At 41.8% G+C, this 19,700-nt stretch overlaps 1 protein-coding gene across 2 annotated transcripts in view; it reads right to left on the bottom strand.

Moving 5' to 3' along the window:
* smap1 (small ArfGAP 1) overlaps window positions 1–19,099 on the bottom strand; it is a 94,128-nt gene extending 75,029 nt beyond the window's left edge. For both annotated transcript variants that reach the window (XM_072678107.1, XM_072678108.1), the window contains exon 1: window positions 18,799–19,099. In XM_072678107.1, the coding sequence (XP_072534208.1) occupies window positions 18,799–18,916 (118 nt within the window). In that variant the 5' untranslated portion in view covers window positions 18,917–19,099. The remainder of the gene's footprint in view (window positions 1–18,798) is intronic.
* Between the last annotated feature and the right edge of the window lie 601 nt (window positions 19,100–19,700).

Below are 19,700 nucleotides of genomic sequence, written 5' to 3'. Positions count from 1 at the left end.
TGACATGCTAAAATGGCATGGACTGGACAAACATCATTACAGACCCAGTAGGGTCAAACCAGTGTCTGATCAGTCACAGCAGTCCAGAATTCAAACCTGCTCTCTCTCATTCACAAAGCAGTGCTAATTAGATCTGAGCTTAATGCACTTCACAAAATGCCATCACTGCAACTTTTACATTTGCAAGCAATATAATGTACATTGCTGCTCTGCTGTTCATTTTTCTGCAATCGTAAGCATTTCCATGATACATGATTGGCAATAAAGAGCAAAACTCATATTTACACTAGTAGAGCAAAAACCTGAATATCAACAGAATGAAGAAACACTGTTTTTAAACAGGATGTCCTAACCCAATCCAACGGCCAATACCAATCCAATCTGTAGGTTTCAATAACTAATACAGCCTCACAATCTAGGTAACATATCCTGTTAATAAATACTGATGTAAAAATCATTGATTTAATAAACAATTGACAGCTAAAATAAAAAAAAATTAAAAAAAATGATGATATACTACTGCTAGTAATACAGAGTTTTCTGTTTCTAACCCGCCATAATTCAAAAATAAAGACATGGCAGGCGCGATGTCCCATCATGGCTGAGGCAGAGTGAGCAAATAATTGCAGAAAATAGAGAAAAGATGTAGAGGAAGAGCTGCTAAAACTAGAGAAGGAAGGATTGATTGGCTATGTATCTCCATCATCTGTTTTACAGCCAGAGTATGTGATGAGCCAATGATCCGTACTTTGCGAGCTGCTGCAGATCTGCACAGAACCCTACAGGTCCTCATTCAACTGCTAGATAGTGATACAGACCCAAGGCCGCAGAACCCCAGTAAATGAAATGTTGAAATGCGCTGTGTGTACGGCGGTTTTGCACTGCATTTGACTGAATCTCATATTTGTGGAATGTGTAAAACTAATGAGGCCTGTGGGGAAAACTGACTAAAAGACTTACTACTACTATCCGGACACCACGCTCGAGAGTACATCACCCAGCCCAGCACTAAGAGTTTTAGCAGAGCTAACAAACACCACAGACAAACGACACAGAGCTCCACAGTGCTGCTCTGCACAGACTTCAGATTTCAACAGTGTTAAATGTGACCTACTCCAAAAAGCCAAGTAGATTTCCCCACCCTCGATCGGAATCTGCGGTCAGCTTTAGATGAATGGCAATCGGTAAAACATTGATTGGTCCATCTCTAGCTAAAACACACTTGAAGCCTTAGAATCACAGATAACCTACTAGTCATCTTCAGAGAATGCTCTTCACTGTACATAATATCTGTTAATGACACCTAGAGGGTGTCTGAAGGCCCTTGCCTGGTAATAGCAAAGGACTGGAAGTGAATGGGGATTAAAACAGCCATTAAAATATGCCTGGATCAGGTCAGGACATCCCTATAAACTATTAACTAAAGAGCAAGATCAAGAGGCAGCTGCACTGTACCACAAAATTCTTACTATTCTAATCCCCCACCCCGCATACACTCAATTATTGTTTTTACTGCATTAGTAAAAAAAACTATACGACATACAATAAAAACTACAGACATAATTAAACTACAGACATAACCTAAACCTAACCTAAAGACAAATAAGCAGCTTGGTATCATTAACATTGCTGTGTAGTATTGTTAAGATCACAGCAGTAATGTAACATACAGTATTGTGCAAAGAGCAGATAGTAACATCGGTAGATACCAAAATAATCATCAGTGTTATGGGTGTCTTGAAGAGGGAAAGAGATATGGGAGAGTGTGTGCACATGCATGTAAGGGAGTATATCAAGCATCACTGAATCTGAGCCATGCTTAGTTCTACAGAGCATCTGAGTGCACTTCGGTGCAGGTCACTGGACAAAGCACAGTCCGACTTGGAATAGCAATGTGGCAATAAGCAGGAAGTGAGGCAGCAGGAGCCTCCTCCTGTGGCACTAACAAAGTCAAAGCAGCTCACGCACACACACACACACAAACACTATTACACACCTACACATCCATCAGGTCACCCACTGAGCTTTATGTAAGTGCTGCAGCCATTTCTTTAAAAGCCTCCATCCTTCCTTACGATTTAAAAAGGTGAGGGAAATGGGGGGGAAAAGCACATCAGTCAGTGAAAACAGCACATTTCAGCACATGCCATCTCAATCTTAAACTACTCCGATTTTGGCAAAACAAGAAACTAGTGCAATTAAAGGTGTTCTGATCGTATGTTACAGATCCCCCCCTCTCCTCCGCCTATCTGTTTTAATGACTTGTTTGAGATCTTAGTGTGAGAAAGAGGGAGAAGGAAGCACTACACAATTCCCAGAAATGGTAGAGTGATATGACTCCACCTCAACACTTTCAGCTCTGTGAAATGTCACCTCTGTGCCCTCAATCCCAGCCACATTCATCACAGCACCTCAGCTGCACAAGTATATCTGCTCATCAGGGCGTTGGTAATACAGTTGGCAATATACTGTGAATGTACAGTGAGCGAGTGCATTTAGCATTCATGAACAATGGACCGCCACAAGCGCGCACGTGTGTAGCTGTTATTGGTGTAATAGCCCCATATTTCCATGATGAGAGCTTTGATACTGAGAACTACAATTATACACTGGGTTGTGTAATATGGCAAAATTACACCATCACACTAAACGAGTCATATCATACGAGATATTCTGGATTCCATGAGGTTTGATAAGCTGAAGTTGAATCAGTCAAATATTACATATGATATAAATCTCTCATTAAATGTACATATTGCATCGCTTATCAAATCTCGAAAAACATGACTGATCCTATACCTTAGGCCATGTTCACACCTGACATTAACATGCGTACTGGTCGATCCGGTCATAAGTGGCCAGCACAAAGTACAAGTGTGAACGGGATACAATGCATCTTGAGGATCCGGTCACTCAAACCACATTCGGAGGTGGTCAGACAAACAACTGACCACATTTTTGTAGTGTGAACGCCAAAGCGCCTTGACAGAAAAGCCCTTCCGCATGAGTTAGCGAGAGATGCATTTACATTTACATTTAAGGCATTTAGCAGATGCTCTTCTCCAGAGCGACTTACAAAAGTGCTTTGCCCAAGGATAACAGCTAGTTTGAATAGGCTAAAAATTCAACGATACCTCCAAGTTTAGACACTACTAAACACAAGTCAGTAAGGTGACCACTCTGCTATTCTCCCAAGTACTCTCGAAAGAGGTGGGTCTTCAGTCTGTGTTTGAGGACAGCGAGCGACTCTGTCGTTCAGACACCCTGGGGAAGTTTGTTCAGCTTTTGGTGTGGAAGATGCTAGGCTAACGCTGTCTAACTCATGTCAAAATATTTGATTCAGACTCACACAGAAATTCAAGTAAGCAGTTTTTAATAAATCAGCAGTACACATTACATTCAGAAGTGCATTATTATCTGCAAAACGTCCTGCTTTGTGGTAGTATTCTGTGTCCACAGTTTCTAGAATGACATGCGATATTGTGCTGAGGTTAAAGCAGTTCTGACCAGTCGAAATTGTTGCATGCAGCAGCAGTCAGCTCTGTGAAAATGTGGGTTTTTTTGTTGTTGTTTTTTAATAGACTACAGTAAGTCATACTGTGTTGTAAAGCACACTAATTAGCCACACACATCCTTTGTTCCACCCTGCGTTTTGTGCAGACCAGAGTGTGATTTTTGCCATTGGTTTCTAAGACAGATAGGCACAGCGCAATGATCTTCAGTGATTCCATAAACAAGTCTGCAAAGCAGATCGATCAAAGGCTGATGAAGAGCGAGGTAGGTCAGAGGGATAAAGGGATTAAAATCTTCAATCTAATTGATATGTATCATGAAAAACAAGGACAGAAAAACATCAATCCTTGGTTTGACATGGCCAATGAAACAGAGAAGAGAACATGGTGACATCTGACTGGCTTTTGGTGCTGAAGAATGTTTGTACATAGTAAATAAAATGTTTACAGGACATAGACTGGTCTACAGTCATTGGTCAGGTATGTTTGACAGAGACAAGGAGTGTGGCACCCTGGCATGTCAGGGAGAGCACCCAGCGGAGCTATAGGCATGCATCATCATGAAGCTAAATAGGCTGTCCTTCAGCCAGAGCTTAATGTGCAGAAAGTGTGAGAGCAACCCACACACTAATGTAGCTAATTGCTGTTGGTAGGGGTCTAATGTACTGGAACGCTATGATTCGGCTCTGCTGTGCCTGTCAACCATATTTCGGATCCTCACCAACCTCCTGTCAGCTCTGAACACACGCACACAAATATATCTGCAAATGAACCATGAGAAAGAGAGAGCTACAAACACCTCTCTATTGCTTGTTACTAAGCGTGACAGAGACTCAGAAGTGAAGTACAGTGGATTTATCTGAAAAATAACTGTGAGAAGAGGGAGACCAACACTGAATACATATTGCCTCAACACTAGCTGAGAGCAAGAGCAAGGAAGACAGAGCTAGCGAGAGAGAGAGAGAATATGAATCACTGTATCTGGCTTTGCAGTGCAGCAATCTACCTAAACAGCACCCGTCAGGCTTAGCTAATACACAATAGAGCGAAGGATCTCAAAACACATTTGGATCATTCCTCACAGAGTGAATCAAAAACTACAACAAAACAATGCTGCTTACACCAAAAACAAATTGGTGTAAAACAATATATATATAGACAAAAGTATTGGGACACTTGCTCATTTATTGTTAGGAGCAATTGTCTCTACTGTCCACTTAAGGATTTCTACTAGATTTTGGAGCACTGTTGTGAGGATCTGATTGCAGTCAGCAACATGAGCATTTGTGAGAACTCATCACAGCTCATTCCAGAAGTATTGGCTGGAGCACCATCCATCATTCCAGAGAACACCGTTCTACTGCTGCACAGCTCAATCCTGGGGGGTCCCTTTATCCCACACCTGGCATTAGGTATGGTGCCAATAGGTTCATGTTTCAGGAGTAGGTTCATGAGTCCTATTCTACTGGCACTAGACAAACTATGACTGTGCGTGTGTAACACATTTGCACATCAGCAATGGATGCAACTTAAAGTAGTGAAGAGGGGTATAAAGCTCACCCAGTACTGAGTTGTGGAGCAGTGGAACAGTGTTCTCTGGAAAGATGGATGATGCTCCATTCAATACCTTAGGGATAAGTTGGAAAGTTGAGGGCTGAGGTGGGGTGGTGACCATCAAACATCCTGACCTCACTAACGCTCTTTACATGACTTTTTTTTAATGAATAAAATAACACAAAATGACAAAAGATTTAATTTTTCCCCTCACATCCTCACCGTTTCATAACCAACCTGTAAAGCATCTTCACGTCCTCTAGATGCAGGAGATGGAGGGAAGTCTCCATGCTCTCTGAGAGTACAGTCATGAATCACTCTCCCTGGGGCACCCATCTGTCCCCTTCTGCTGCAACCCACTTTGAGACCTTGCTTTAAAACAGATGCTGTCAGTGCTTATTGATTGGCTGTGTTCACTGGAGATCACAGCACAGAGCCAATAAAAGCAGCCGCTGCCACAGGCCGCCCACTGCACGGCATGCTGGGTGATATGAGTCAGAGTTAAGCAGACGAAAGCAAGAACCCTGGAGTATCTCTACACTAAGGCCAGCGTTATTGAAGACTGGCTCTTAGCTCTGCATCCAGACCAGTGTGACTACGAAATACCCAGCTCAGCCATAAAAGCAGCACAGTGACTCAGTAGCAGATAGGAAAGAACTACATACTTTATTATAGTGGACAAGAACTGACTATTTCATTCTTTTCTTGGCTATGAAATGTGTCACAGCTTTAAGACCAACATGTGTGTCTGATTCACAACATAAAATCAGCAACATCACATTTATGGCTTTTTATTTGTTCCAACTAATCAAACTTCAAAATAATGAATGTGAATTAGTCTCCAAGCATTGGGATAATGTTCTTGCCATGTCATCTCCCCTACTTCCAGGTCTATACTACAGTCAGCAGAACAAAACCTCTGAATCGGCAACTGTGAAAGTAAGTACAAGAGCCAAGAAGTGGGCCAAGCACAAGAGATATAAAAATATCTAAACTAGATCAATAATTATAGATGAACACATCAACTTGACTGCCAATTGATGAAACAGGCAAACAAATTAAGTAGCTCAGTGCCGCTAAAGAAGCTTAATACACTACATAAAAGGTTACAGTTGCGAGAAAGGCTTGTCAAAGGCATGCCAGATTACTCCCTCTGCTGTGTTTCAGAGTTTTCAGAAACTGAGACTAAATCTACCTGGATTTGCATTACAGAATATTAATATTTACATATGGTTACAAATGCAGCTGAATTATTTAGTGGTAACAAAGATGCAACTATTCAATTGCTTAAGCATGAAATTTACATTCATGGCACTTTCCTGAAGCCCTTATCCACAATGACTCACATTCTGAACCATATTACCCAAGGTTTTCCACCTCCCATCCCCTGGTCAAACTTTCAGGTTTTGGTGGGCCGGTTCTCACTGCAGCCTCAGCTTTCTGTTCTTTGCTGATAGAAGAGGAACTTCTGGTGTGTGGTCCAGCTTTCTTTGTACACTATGTAAACCGTTCCTGAGAATAGACCAGTAGAAATGCACTGAATTACTTTGAATATGTTGACTTCCATTCAGAGATCAGAACATTTTTGCCTTTTCCTGTAAAAGGTTTTTCATTGGACAGCAACAACATATAGATTTGGTAAATGCAGGCGGGACATCGTCCTTATTTGCGTAATTGTATAACTGTGTATGGAAATAACTACCCATCAAAATATACATACAAGCAAATACACATGAATCCTGTATCAACAAGGAACATACTACACTAATAGTATGTAACTATAAAATCATATTAATAAGCACGAATTGTTGTTAATAATGTCACTTATACTGTAGGAAAGCAGTACCATTGGAGAAAGGCTGTGGGTAATTTCAGGGGTGTCACATTCAGCTCTCAGTGAAGTCTAGAAAATGTCTAAAACGCTGCAGCCGGCATTCGCCTCATACTTAGCATAAGGGGATTACGGCCCTGTGTACCCAACACAAATAACTGTTTCAAGAGAAAATAAATGCAAATAACTTCCACAGGCTCTAAAGCTCCTCATAAGCCAGTATCAGACACATGACACCACATACTATAAAGCCACCAAATGACTTAAGACTTCAATTAAAGATGAAAAAGAAAGAAGAAAAAAAAATTTAAACGATCCTGAGAGAATTCGCTTACACACATCTGACAAAGCTTCATTCTTCTTAAAGGGTCCTGATGTGCTCAAACACACAGACATACACGTGCACACACACACACCCCCCTAAAAGATGGCAGTGGAGTCCAAGTGAGTGACAGCAGTGTTCAGCCTCACAGAGAGAGGACTACCAGAGCATGAAATTAGAGCCTGCTATTCCAACCAGAGAGAGAGAGAGAAGAGAGAGACAGAGAGAGACAGAGCAAGGAAGGCCAAGAGAGAAATCAGACAGAAAGCCCCCCCCCCCCCCCCCAAAAAAAAACAGAAATAGAGAGACAACACCGAAAAGAGAGAGCGAGAGAGAGCGAGGGCATGTGTAACTTGCTGTATTGTCCACTTCTTCCCTCTACAATGCCGCAGTGAGTGCTGCCACCTTGTGGAGTGCTCTTTACCTGTTCTGCACATCAGAGGCGTGCATGTTTTGGTTCTTTGTTTACAAAATAAAACATTAATTTTGAAAGTAAAACGGCTACAGTTAGTGGTCAAACATTTTCACCCAATTAAAATGTAAAATCTCTACTTCTACTGCCATTCACAGAACAATGAAATAATGAAAGAAACTTGTTAATAACTAATGACACAGCAACAGTGATCAAAGAAAGACTAATGAAAGAGAAGCATTTCCTCTAAAATAAAAAAAGGCCTGAAAAATAGAAATTACATAATAAAACAAAACTGATCTGTGATGATATGACAAGACAAAAGAAGATAAATTCCACAGACTACATAAGATTTTTTTTCTACAACAATTAAATAACAATGAGAACAGGTGCTGTGCAAGACATGTATCAATATTTTGTACTTGGTAAAAATAGATAAAAGGCAAATTGCTGTTCTTGTTTACGACAGAAAATTTAAATTTCATTCACTGAGATTGATGTTGACAAACTACCAATATATTGTATATATTTAACACATTGTATATGAATTAATTACATTCTAAAACAAAATAAATGAATAAAAAAAATTCTCAGAACTGTTTGGGAGAAATATTCAAAAGTACTGCACCACACATGGAAGCCAAACCCAGGAAAACAAGTGGGTGCTTGGAGCTGAAGCTGGGGCAATTTTAGAAACCGTTGCCCAAAGAAAAACCTTGGGGAATGGATAGAACCAAGCTACATCAGTCTTGCAACTGGCAAAGGCACAAACTATCAAGTTATATCACATTTTGGTCATTCAAGTTATTCACAGGACATTCTCTGTACATGTACACCGTTTGTCCATACAAACAAGATTAACCTAACCTGCAGGCAGAAAACCACTGTAAGCACTCCGCTAGAATGGAGATTGGACTTGCTCATCTCAGCTGGAGTGGCAAACCCTCCCCAAAGCAACCAGAGTCAGTGACAGGTGAGAGATGGCAGGCAGAGAGACGATGAGGTGGTAAAGGTCTCAGCGCAGGGACTGCTCAGTGGGCCAGACAGACAGGCCAATAAAACCTGTTCCTGCGTGCTCTTGACCCTCAGACAGAAAACAATCTTAAAACTCCCCCACTGCACGAGCACAAAAGCAAAGAAAAGGGCAGGAGTGAAGGGCTTGGGGTGTGGGGGGGTTGTGGGTATGGCTTAGTGACTAAATCTTATTGCATTCACTGCAGAAGTACTTTGCTGCCTCCTAGTGGCGACTACTCCAGGAGCTTTCTGCACAAATCCTCTGCCCACGTTTGATCATGCGACGCGGTTTGAAGATGCATTCTCAAATTAAAGCCTGGATTAACGCCTTCAGCCAGACATTCCAACCTAATGTGTTCATCTCGTAACATCTGACGTCTCTAAAGTGAACACACAGTGAACGTTTGAACACGTTCCAACATCTTCGCCACAAGAATCTCGGAAAAGCCGGCTGCACTTCCAAGAGCCAAATCGCTTAAAGTCACAGTCCATTCGGTGAAGCAGGAGGAGGAACTGACAGCTGCCTAGCAGGCCCCACAAACCTGCTGAGACAAGAAGACGACATTAGAAAAGCCTTTTATTCTGTGTAACAATGTGCCCAACGAGAAATAACCTGTGTTCAGCACTCTGTTCTGGAAGCCTGGGCAGAGGCCATTCTCACATCCATTCTCTGTTCTCCCCAGGGAGAATATACGGCATTTCACATAGCTAGCACAATGGCTGCTTCGAACACCTGACTGTCTTTCCTGTACTAATCCGCCAGGCTGCAGATAAAGCACCAGTAGAATTCTCATTCACGTCAGCCTTTTGGAGGAGATGAAACAGACTCACACCAAAACACAAAAACACAATTAACACAGTGTTTCAGACAGCAGTAAGGGCACTATGTGGACCTACTACCACACTGTAACCATGAGGACACAGTGACTGCAATACACTTCACAATACATAAAAAAACTACTATTCAATCCTACAACATATTGATAAGGATCATTATCTTAATTAAATCTATTTGAGTTAACTGGATCACATCATATCATCAAAAAAACACACACGCAGAGCATTCACCCGAGACAGCTCAAATCTGAACTGAGGGCTCATTTGCACACTGCAATCTTTATGATAATGGTCAACAGACAATATCAGCACACTTGTTTCTCCATTTTTTCAACTTCTGACCTAATTTTAAAGAAACAGCTGCCCTTTACTTTGTGTCATTATTCATTTGAGGACGAATGGATATATTCTATTTAAAATGACTTGGAAGAAAATACTTTTACCTAGACTTGCATTGAAATGTAGCTTTCCCCCAACTAATTATCTCTCTCTCTCTCTGTCTGTCATAGTAGCTGTCATTTTGGAGATACAGGACAGCAACGATATATAGCTCCGTCCTACATCTCTTGACACAGTGAGGACTGTCTGCAGCAGGGGTGTCAGAAATCTTGAATAATGGACTGGGCTTTATTGTGAAGGTGCACCGAGTGAATCTAACAGAGTGAAAGGTAGGTCACATCCTATAATCCTCTCGGCCACTGCTGCAATATTCTGTAGGGCAACTGTGTCATGTACTGCTGGGCAGCCTATGACTATACCACACTGTGAATTCACTAATGAGGATAGCTGGTTGATTTCCAATTTCTGTTCCTTCTTCCAATTTTAATATGTTTGCAAATAATAATAATAATAATAATAATAATAATAATAATTTGAGCATACATGAGTACCACTGTTCTTCCTTGGGGTTTAGAAACAAAAAGTGCTTATGCTGCAATTAAACATTGCAGTCTCCATGTATGTAGAATATAAAGGTACTGAGCAAAGAGTGGCTTTCTGGGTTGTTGTTTTTCCAGGGCACTCACACCTTGAAATACTGACATTGCAACAGGCCTTTCCACTACTGTTTGCCTCATGTGTTCAAAAACATCCCACAAAAGAATCATGTTGCTCTGGTCATTAAACCTGTGTTGAAGTATAGCTTACAAATTAGACAAATTATATTGACCTGTAACCCCTGTATAGTGGTCTGCATTGTATTATCAGGTTCTTCAGGAGGTGGTATGTAGTAATAGCAGTAGCTCAGCATTTCCCAGAAAGACGCTGCTCAGTTAGTATAGCTGCTCCTGTGCGTTGTTGTCCTTTATGCTGTAGAACAGCCTGCTTTTTATCTAATGCATTTGATCCGTGCAAGCATGATTTTAAATGCCTTGCTACATGGTATTTGCCAAAGATGGCCGCACAAGCATGTGCACGCACAGACTCAGCCTGAAGCAACCGCCCAAAGTCTGTCCAGTAAAACCTGCACTGTCAATATGCTCTCAGCATGGTCCTCAGGGCACACCTGCCAGCAAGAGAATGGAGAAGAGAGCACAGCACCTTTCAGCTGCACCACTTACTTTTTACACACAGCTTTGCCAACTCCAGAGGCACCAGCAGCATGACACTGCAGCACCGGTCAGAGTCCATCTCATCAGGCAATCAGAAGCTCCACAGTTCAACCAAAGAGTTGGCAGGCTGTTCCATAGCATATTAGGACAACAACGCATAGGAGCAGCTATACAAACTGAACAGGGTCTTTCTGGGAAATGCCGAGCTGCTACTACTACTGCCCACCTCCAAAGTGGTTTGAGGGGTCAGATCTGTGTTTGTTTGAAATGTGTCTATTATACGTTTTCACTTGAATTTTTATGTTGCCTCATCCACATATAATCCTGATACACAAAACACATGAAGTGACCATGTGGCTAGAAATCTGTCTGAGGCCTTCAGCTCCTTCACCAGTTTCTTTGTTGTTGTCTTTGATTTTGTTGATCTTGGGGTTAACTTGCACCTTCTTCCTGAACAGTGTAGTGTAAGAAATCCTAATAAAGGATAAAGGATAAAGGTGCACGTATTCGTCACTGTACAGTGTGGACTGTACAGCGAAATGTGTCCTCCGCATTTAACCCATCTGGTAGTGAACACACACTCACACACACACACGTGTTAGGGGCAGTGAGTACACACACACACACCCAGAGCGGTGGGCAGCCAACTCCAGCGCCCGGGGAGCAGAGAGGGTAAAGGGCCTTGCTCAAGGGCCCAACAGTGGCAGCTTGCCGAGCCCGGGAATCGAACCCACAACCCTGTTATCGATATCCCGGCGCTCTAACCGCTGAGCCACCACTGCACTGTGGATGGTACCAAAACTACAAGAATCTAATGTGAACCACTCCTCACCAAATGGGTCATTGCTCAAATCTCACCCCCGTACATACGTACTCACATTCCAGTATGACATCATCGGTTTCACAAGAGTTTCACACAGATGTTAACGTGTTTAGACACACACTGAACAAAATGCCTTGTGCTCTATGTAAGAAACAGAACAGAAACTGACACTACGAACACAAAGCAATCTGGCTCGTTAATCATTAGCATCATTAGCGGAATGACAATTAGCGCAGTCCGCGAATATGCAGTCTAACAAACCACAAAAGCATCCACTGTGTGCTATGTGAGAATGTTGACAAATCTTTCATGATCCAGGTTAAGCTGGTTCTCAACAATACCAAGAAAGGTGCCAGCAGGGTAGCATGTTACTTTCTAGGCAAAATAATAGACCCATTAATTTGTGGTGCTGCAACTGTGGGGGTGTGTATGAAGAGATGTCTTGATGCCAAACTGCTTACACTAGGAAGGGATAAAGGAAATACGGTCTTAATGGTAAAAGGGGAAGTCTGTGGTGCTGTTTGTGAGACATTGAAATAGGAAACTCACGTGAGACTGCATATAAGCTTATGTCTCGAAAATGGCAAGACAAACATCTCTAAACAGACTAGGGATGCACCTATTCGGCCTTTTCAGTTCCGATACTCATACGATACATAAACTTTGCATATCGGTCGATACCATTCCAATTCAATTGCTGAATTAATAAACCATATACCTTACCATGTGGGAGGGACTTAAGGCATCAGGATTGACTTAAACAATACTTTACTATCTTTGTAAAATAAAACAGAACAAATTAGCACAGACATAAATGTACTAAATTGCTATTCATCTGTCACTAAAATAATAATAATAAAGCAGTAATCAAACATTGCAAACATATAAACATTTAGTGCAGTCTCACATCAACAAATTAAAGTGAAAGGGTCGGTTCTATGGGTCGGCCTAATTATCTGATACCCAATCCAGCTAATTTTGTAATAATATCAAGACTGATATCCAACCCCAATATCGTATCGGTGCATCTCTAAAAGAGACTAGACACAAACTAAGCAGTTTATTCAGTATTCTACACAAGGAATAAGCTTGAGGGAATCCACATTACTATTAACAGAAAAAATGAGATACTTTATCAAATATAATAATGTTAAAATTCTATATCCCCAGACCTCTGCAGCTAGGGACTCTTTTGTTTGTGTGGACTTGAACCTCCACAGATTATTTTATGAACACAATCAAAGTGTTCAAATGTTAGACCTATTTTGTATTATCATGTTTCCTTAGCCTTGTATTAAAGTTTGTATTGGTAAAGGCCTACTGATATAGCACTACTAGTACTATTAATAGTAAAATAAAAAGAAATCCTTTATCCACCTACAGTAAATAACAGTTAACCGTTTCCTTATGTTCTCACATCTCAAATAAAGTAGTTCACATAACACAATAAAAAGCATTCCCACAGGTATAATAAAAATAATTACACCGGTAGCTCTTGAGAGATAAGCCAAAGACGCTAAAATGTGAAGTGTATGTGAGCCCTGAAGATTGAAACTATAAAAATGAAAGCAACTGCTAGAAGGTTTGCCTCTCTTATCTTTTGCTTATCTTCTAGGCACAACAACTGAACATTATAAAGATACTAAAGGTACTTTAGAGGATCAAGGGATGTTCAAGTCATTTAAACGTCATTAATATAATTGTTACTGTGCAATATCAGGGCAAAGTGTGCAGTGCGGGCGGTGAGCAAGCGACGTGTAGATCATGCAGAGAGTCGTAATAAATCAGGGGGACTTTCCCCTCCCCCACACGCCCGAGCCATTAAGGCTTCAAAACCAACACATTACAAATGCAAGGTTTTCAAGCGATGGTCAACAACCCTGCTCCTGAAGAACTAAAGTCAGCACCCCTAATTAACCCTATCTGATGCATCCAATTATTGCTGGCAGAAGTACTGATTAGGTGAAGGAGGAGAGTGAGATTTGGGTTGGAGGTGAAGCTCTCCAGTGATCACAGCCTTAATGCAATGGTCAAGTGTTATTCAACTGAATCAGCTCCATCTGTAGCTTACAGCTGATTATCTCTGACCTTAACCCCCCCTGTATTTAGAAAGGAAGAGAAAACACATTTACTAAAGACATTTGCTAACAATGCATCTGACTGAGATCAGCTTTTTAGAGAGCTTTCAGATCCCCCTGAACATTGAAAGCACTAGACCTTAATATGTGCTGACCAACTGGCTAACAAAGGCTCAAACAGCTTACAGGTCAAATAAATTAGCAAAACAAATCATTCATAAAGCCAAATGCAATGTAGTCAATGTATGTAATAGTGGGAATAAACAACCTTGGCTCCTGGCATGGACTGTATTAGGTGATGGAAGGTGTTGATTATAGAGATTAACTGGTCCACAGTGGCATATAGATTGCTCTGTACCACTCGCCAGAGTCCTCATTCCCCTCTGGCATCAATGGCCCCAAGACGGACCACTTGTATACCACTGGTAGGCACTCAATGGGAGTGTGAACAGTCCATACATCAGTGCACCTTCCCTACAGCGGCTCCAGAACACCCAACAGAGTTAGCAACTCATGAAATGCGGTCATCCTTCATCTACTATCAGGCATATCAGAATATCAGAGCCCCCCCCCCTCTGGTTTGGAATGAACTCGACCAGGTTTTGTCACACATATGAATAAACGAGCACACTAGTCAGTTGTAGCAGAGTGGAAAACGATCATGGGCAAAGAACGGGATCTGACCCATGTCCATGATAATGGGGTACTGGACAAAGAGTGGTAGACTTTGTGGGATGCTCAAGAGTCGTAGTGAAGGTGTAGGCTGTGCTTGGCAAGCCAGTTTTTCCTGAATTCATGACATTATTAAAACCCTTCCTTACCTCCCAGCGTTAACACAACTGGCCTGCAGTAATATGGGGCTTATGCTAATTGCTAGGCAACAGGCATGTGACATGAGTAGTACGAGCCCAAGGCAGGAGCCACCTGTGATATAACCTGTGAGTCATACACATACACACACACCACACTCGCTTGAGGGCAAGGCCAAACCAAGAGCGTGCAAGGGAGCGTAAGTATGAGCATGCATGCAAAATAAAGAAGAGCAAAAGGAAACCGACAAAATTAAGAGCCTTCTACTAATGTGCGAATTGTGCAACATGAATACTATATGGCTGACTGGCATTCTAGCACGCAGCTCAGTGTGTGTGTGTGTGTGTGTTTATGTATGACTGGTTGGCAGGACACCAGTGTGTGAGCAGTCTTCAGAAGAATAAAAAGCCTCTGGATCCACTGTGCTCAGTCATGTCTGGCTGATCCCTTCGTCAGATCTCATCACAACCATAAAATACAAACCCGCTCAAGTCTCCAAATGCTATATGCCCCAGTCTGTTTATCTGGCAGACAGCAGTGCATGTCATCCTCTCTTTCCTACTATACGCCAGTAATCAGTCCCCCACACACGCAGCCCAATCTAGACAAACCGCCAGCACCTGCAGCTGTTTACACATGATATGCTAACCAGTTGGACCAGAAAGAATACCGTCTACCTGGCCACTACCTTGTCAATAGAGAATAGCGGCCAGGAATACAGGGAGACTTCATCTCTCTAGACTGCCACTCTAGACATGGCCACATCCTAAAAGTGCACGTGGCACATCTAGCCATTTCGGATTTTGCATAACTACAATTTTGCTGTGTGAGGGCAAAACAGGAAAGTGTATACACAGTCATAGAGAAATATAAAAAAAAAGTGTTTGCTTCCTTTTTCTTGAAATGAGAAATTGAAATAGGCAGTAAGGTTGCTGGGTTTCAAATCCAATGTAACTGCCAATTAACGTCTGAACCAAAAAAAAAAAAAATAATCTTAACATTTAAATATTGTTCAATTCAAGCAATGCTTTGAACATATCCCAGGCCAGATGCTAAAAATCACAACTCCTAGGAATTTTTCAACTGACTTCAGATGGTCTACAGTCCAGTCAAGTGGTCTGCATAATGTGGGTTCGAGTCCCTCCTTGCTCCATGAGAATGTTACTTTCATAGGATTGATCAAGCCTACTTGTTTTGCTCATGTCCATAATAGCCAATACCTCCAAGTCTAAGCTGGATTTCAGTATGAGAAATACTAATGTCATTAGCCCTGTTCAGATATTTTACATGAGGTTCTGAAGTAACTCTCTTTTCTGAGGTGCTCCTCAGTGAACTGAATTCCAACTGGATCTGCAACATCTGTGATGTTCTCTCTTCTCCTCTGAGAAGTTTACAGAGAGAATAATCTTCTAAACAGGGGTGATCTGATAATTGTAGTCTCGTCCCAGTTCATATCACTGTTTTCCAAGGCAGAGGTCACCTCGAGGAAATAAATTGTTTTTGTCTGCTGCTATCCACGGTATTTAACCTCAGAGAGCACATATTCGAGTGTTACTATCCAGGATATTAAACACTTACTGAGTTGCAAAAGCATTACTTTTCTAAAATGAAAATGAAAATCAAATTGCTTCTTACTGATGCCAAACAACTCTAGACAAGCTACCACATTTGACTTGCTGGTTTGTGTGAAGTATTGTGGTGAAGCGAACAGTCGCATTGCCTCAATTCAATGAGCAGCAGCGATACAGTGCATGTAGCAAAATTCGCATTTCCACTTATTATGCACCCTGAAATTAAGAGGACCCAGTGACACCTGGATTAAAAATGTGTCAGCGTATATAAATACCATTCATTTCCGTCATAGAGAAATCCAGCTTGAGCTCATAATATTATGACGTATAATATAATACATATAATATGACGAAACCGAATAAGGAATGATGCAAGACAGACTAGAGCTAGACCATGTGACATCATTTTATTGTATCCTAACAAATTGTGTTTCTGTGATAACAATATGCTTTTCTAAGCATATAAAGTATACTGTTAGTGCTTAAAGAACACTGATCAGCTGCAGGTTTGATTACTAACAGTGTAATTAGACTGGTTTACTTAGAGAAAGTACAGCAGGTGTTAAATAAGCATCACTCTATTCAGTACAGGAGAGGATCTGAATAGTAGTTTATAAGAATCTATCGCTACTGAAGTTTTTAGTCTGATGACATGTATCAGCAAGTATAACCATATCGCCCAGCCCTACTGACCAAGGATGTCCACAGAAGACTAAAGGCCTGCATGAGAGATCATCAGACAACAGTCAAGGCGTATCTATGGCACAGTTTAAAATTTCAATATGCTGTTATGAGCAGTCATTGTATGCACCTGCCCTAATACTGTACTGAAACCATTACACCCTTACATCTAATACTCACCCACACATAAAATTACAGTAGCGTTTCCTCTGAGCACAAAACGAACTGGCTCTGGAACACCTTACAAAACCATGTAAGCTCTTTCAACCACATCACACACACATAATAGCAATGAAAGTCCTATGTATGCTGTTACAATTATAATAAACATTATTATGTACTTATGCCATTAAACAGAATTTACAGTCAAGAACGTTTCTTAACATTAATCTCTTTAAATGTTCCTGTACATTCATTAAGAGGAGAGAGAGCCTGCATGTAGAGGCCTGCTAAAACACACACACACCTCCATAAGGGAAGCAAATGAACAGGAAGCATGAGCAAGTAAGTAAATGAGGTGGTGTCCCATCCGTGTTCTGAACGTCTGAGAACATTACAGTTGCAGCTGAAATTTGAACACCTCAGAAAACACAAGCACACAGCAGTAGTACACCACACCACAAGCGTGACTGTGTGGAAGTGGGGTTACTGATAACCTAGACCATGCATCAACACTTGCCCTAATGTGTTTGCTTTGCTTAAGTGAGCCACACACAGTCTAAAAAGCAATGTGTTTGCACGCACAGTACTTCAGCTGTAACGTCACACTGTCTTGTTGGCAGGCCGCCCCGAATCAAACCCAGAACAAAATACAACCAAAACACTGGGCGAGATACACCAACATATCCCACACGCTTTCCACTCAACTTGGAAGCCCTCACCTACAAAAACACACCTAATCTGCTTCTTCAGGACTGAAGTTCCAATATCAAATATTAATGAAATCTTACGCTACCCAAGATCCCTCAACCAGAAGCACCTGAGAAGTCAGGAGCATCACAGATGAGTCACCGGACCCCACCTTTAAATAAACTAGCACTGCTCAGAAGATCCTCAATACTGATAGAGACAGTGATAGCTCCACATAGGCGGAGAGCTGGAATAATAACCGGGATGGAAACCACCAAGTTCACATCAATTACTAGAAGTCTTTATCTCCTGGAAGCTGGGTTTTCTACATAACGTTGCAAAAGAAAAAGCGGCCACACGATCTGAACTTTACAAGCTGAGCAGAGTAAAACGGTACGGTACACCATAAGTTACAGCTTAAATCGTCACTGTCATGCAAATATCTTGTAGGTTTTCACGTTTTGGCATTAATTTGAACCTGTCAGGTTTCCTTCACGTTGATATATGGAGTTATGGTGTTTTCCTCCTCCTGTGTAATAGCCGTTTGTGTGTTAATCCACAGGCATCACTTGTTGGCAGTGCGGGAGGGTTCACTGTACCCAGCACATGTGCTTAAACGACCAAAGTCAAAATAACGACCACACTAATAATCATTTCCAGCCACGTTTTCCATTCATGCATAAATTATAACCCGTCGTTCAAGGGCATTTCACAGACCGACAGGCTGCACTCCCCTCTCTCTCCCTCTCCATTAACACACCGACACCGAGAACCCGCTAGCCGCCTTTAGCACTGCTAGCTTGAGAGAGACGGCTGTTAGCTGGCTAGCCGACTGTGGCTAGTGCTAATCAGAGAAAATCAATGGCTGCGTTGATGCAGCACCAACAAAACTCGTGTCACCGATGCGATATACTAGCTCTCCCAGTGCGGACTCGCCCCCGCAGCAGTGCCTACCTTTCGCCTCGCAGTCGGCGCAGTATTTGTTGTCCTCCTCCCGGAGCATTTTGGACAGGATGGCCTGATGCTGCTCATTCAGTTTCTGAGCCTTCTCCCTCTCCGAGCGCGTCGTCATCTCGGCCTTGCTTTCTGTAACGTTTCCTCACACAAACACCGGCCTTTTCCTGGATCTCTCTGTCTAGTTTGTCGGTGTTAAATGGAAGACCATCCCCCGAAAAAACACCCGTACCACGTACAGATCCGTGCTGCTGAAGTCCCGGTTGAGAGAAACCCACCGAATATGGCAGACTGGAGCGACTACCCGGAACCGGAAGTGGTCATAGTATGAATGAAACGTTTTTTTTTGTTGTTGTTGTTGTTTTGTTCACGATAGAACTAAATTAACAAAACAACGTAATGTAATACCTGATATTTTGCTATATGTCTTAAAATAATCGTGCACACATTTACCGCCTTATTACTGAATAAAATATACTAGCTAAAGGTGAAGTAGTTTCACGTCATCGACCATAGGCGTTATCTCTGCCCCTCGGTGATTGGTCAGTTGTTCTGACGTCAAAGAACAGGCTCGGCATAGTGATGACGTGCCCGAACCCATCCTCTGATTCTTCAGGCCGCCTTCGTCACTCCTAGCAGCAACCGGTTTGGTCAGTTTATACAGGGTCAGCTTAGCAGAAGTAAGGTTCAGTAAGGGTGGTTCTGTACAATACCAGGGCTTTCATAGGGCGGTTTTTAGCCATCCTCAACATTTCTTCCAAAATCCTAATACTTCATCTATGAATGTAATAAATAATTATAACTACATTTGCAGATCCCAGCTTACAAAGCCAGAGTATAGCACAGGGTCAGCCATGCTACAGTGTAGCTGGAGTAAAGAGAGTTAAGTGCCTTGCTTAAGG

Source organism: Salminus brasiliensis, chromosome 4 (assembly GCF_030463535.1).
Source record: "Salminus brasiliensis chromosome 4, fSalBra1.hap2, whole genome shotgun sequence".
Classification (NCBI taxonomy): Eukaryota; Metazoa; Chordata; class Actinopteri; order Characiformes; family Bryconidae; genus Salminus; species Salminus brasiliensis.
This window is presented reverse-complemented; position numbering and strand designations above follow the sequence as displayed.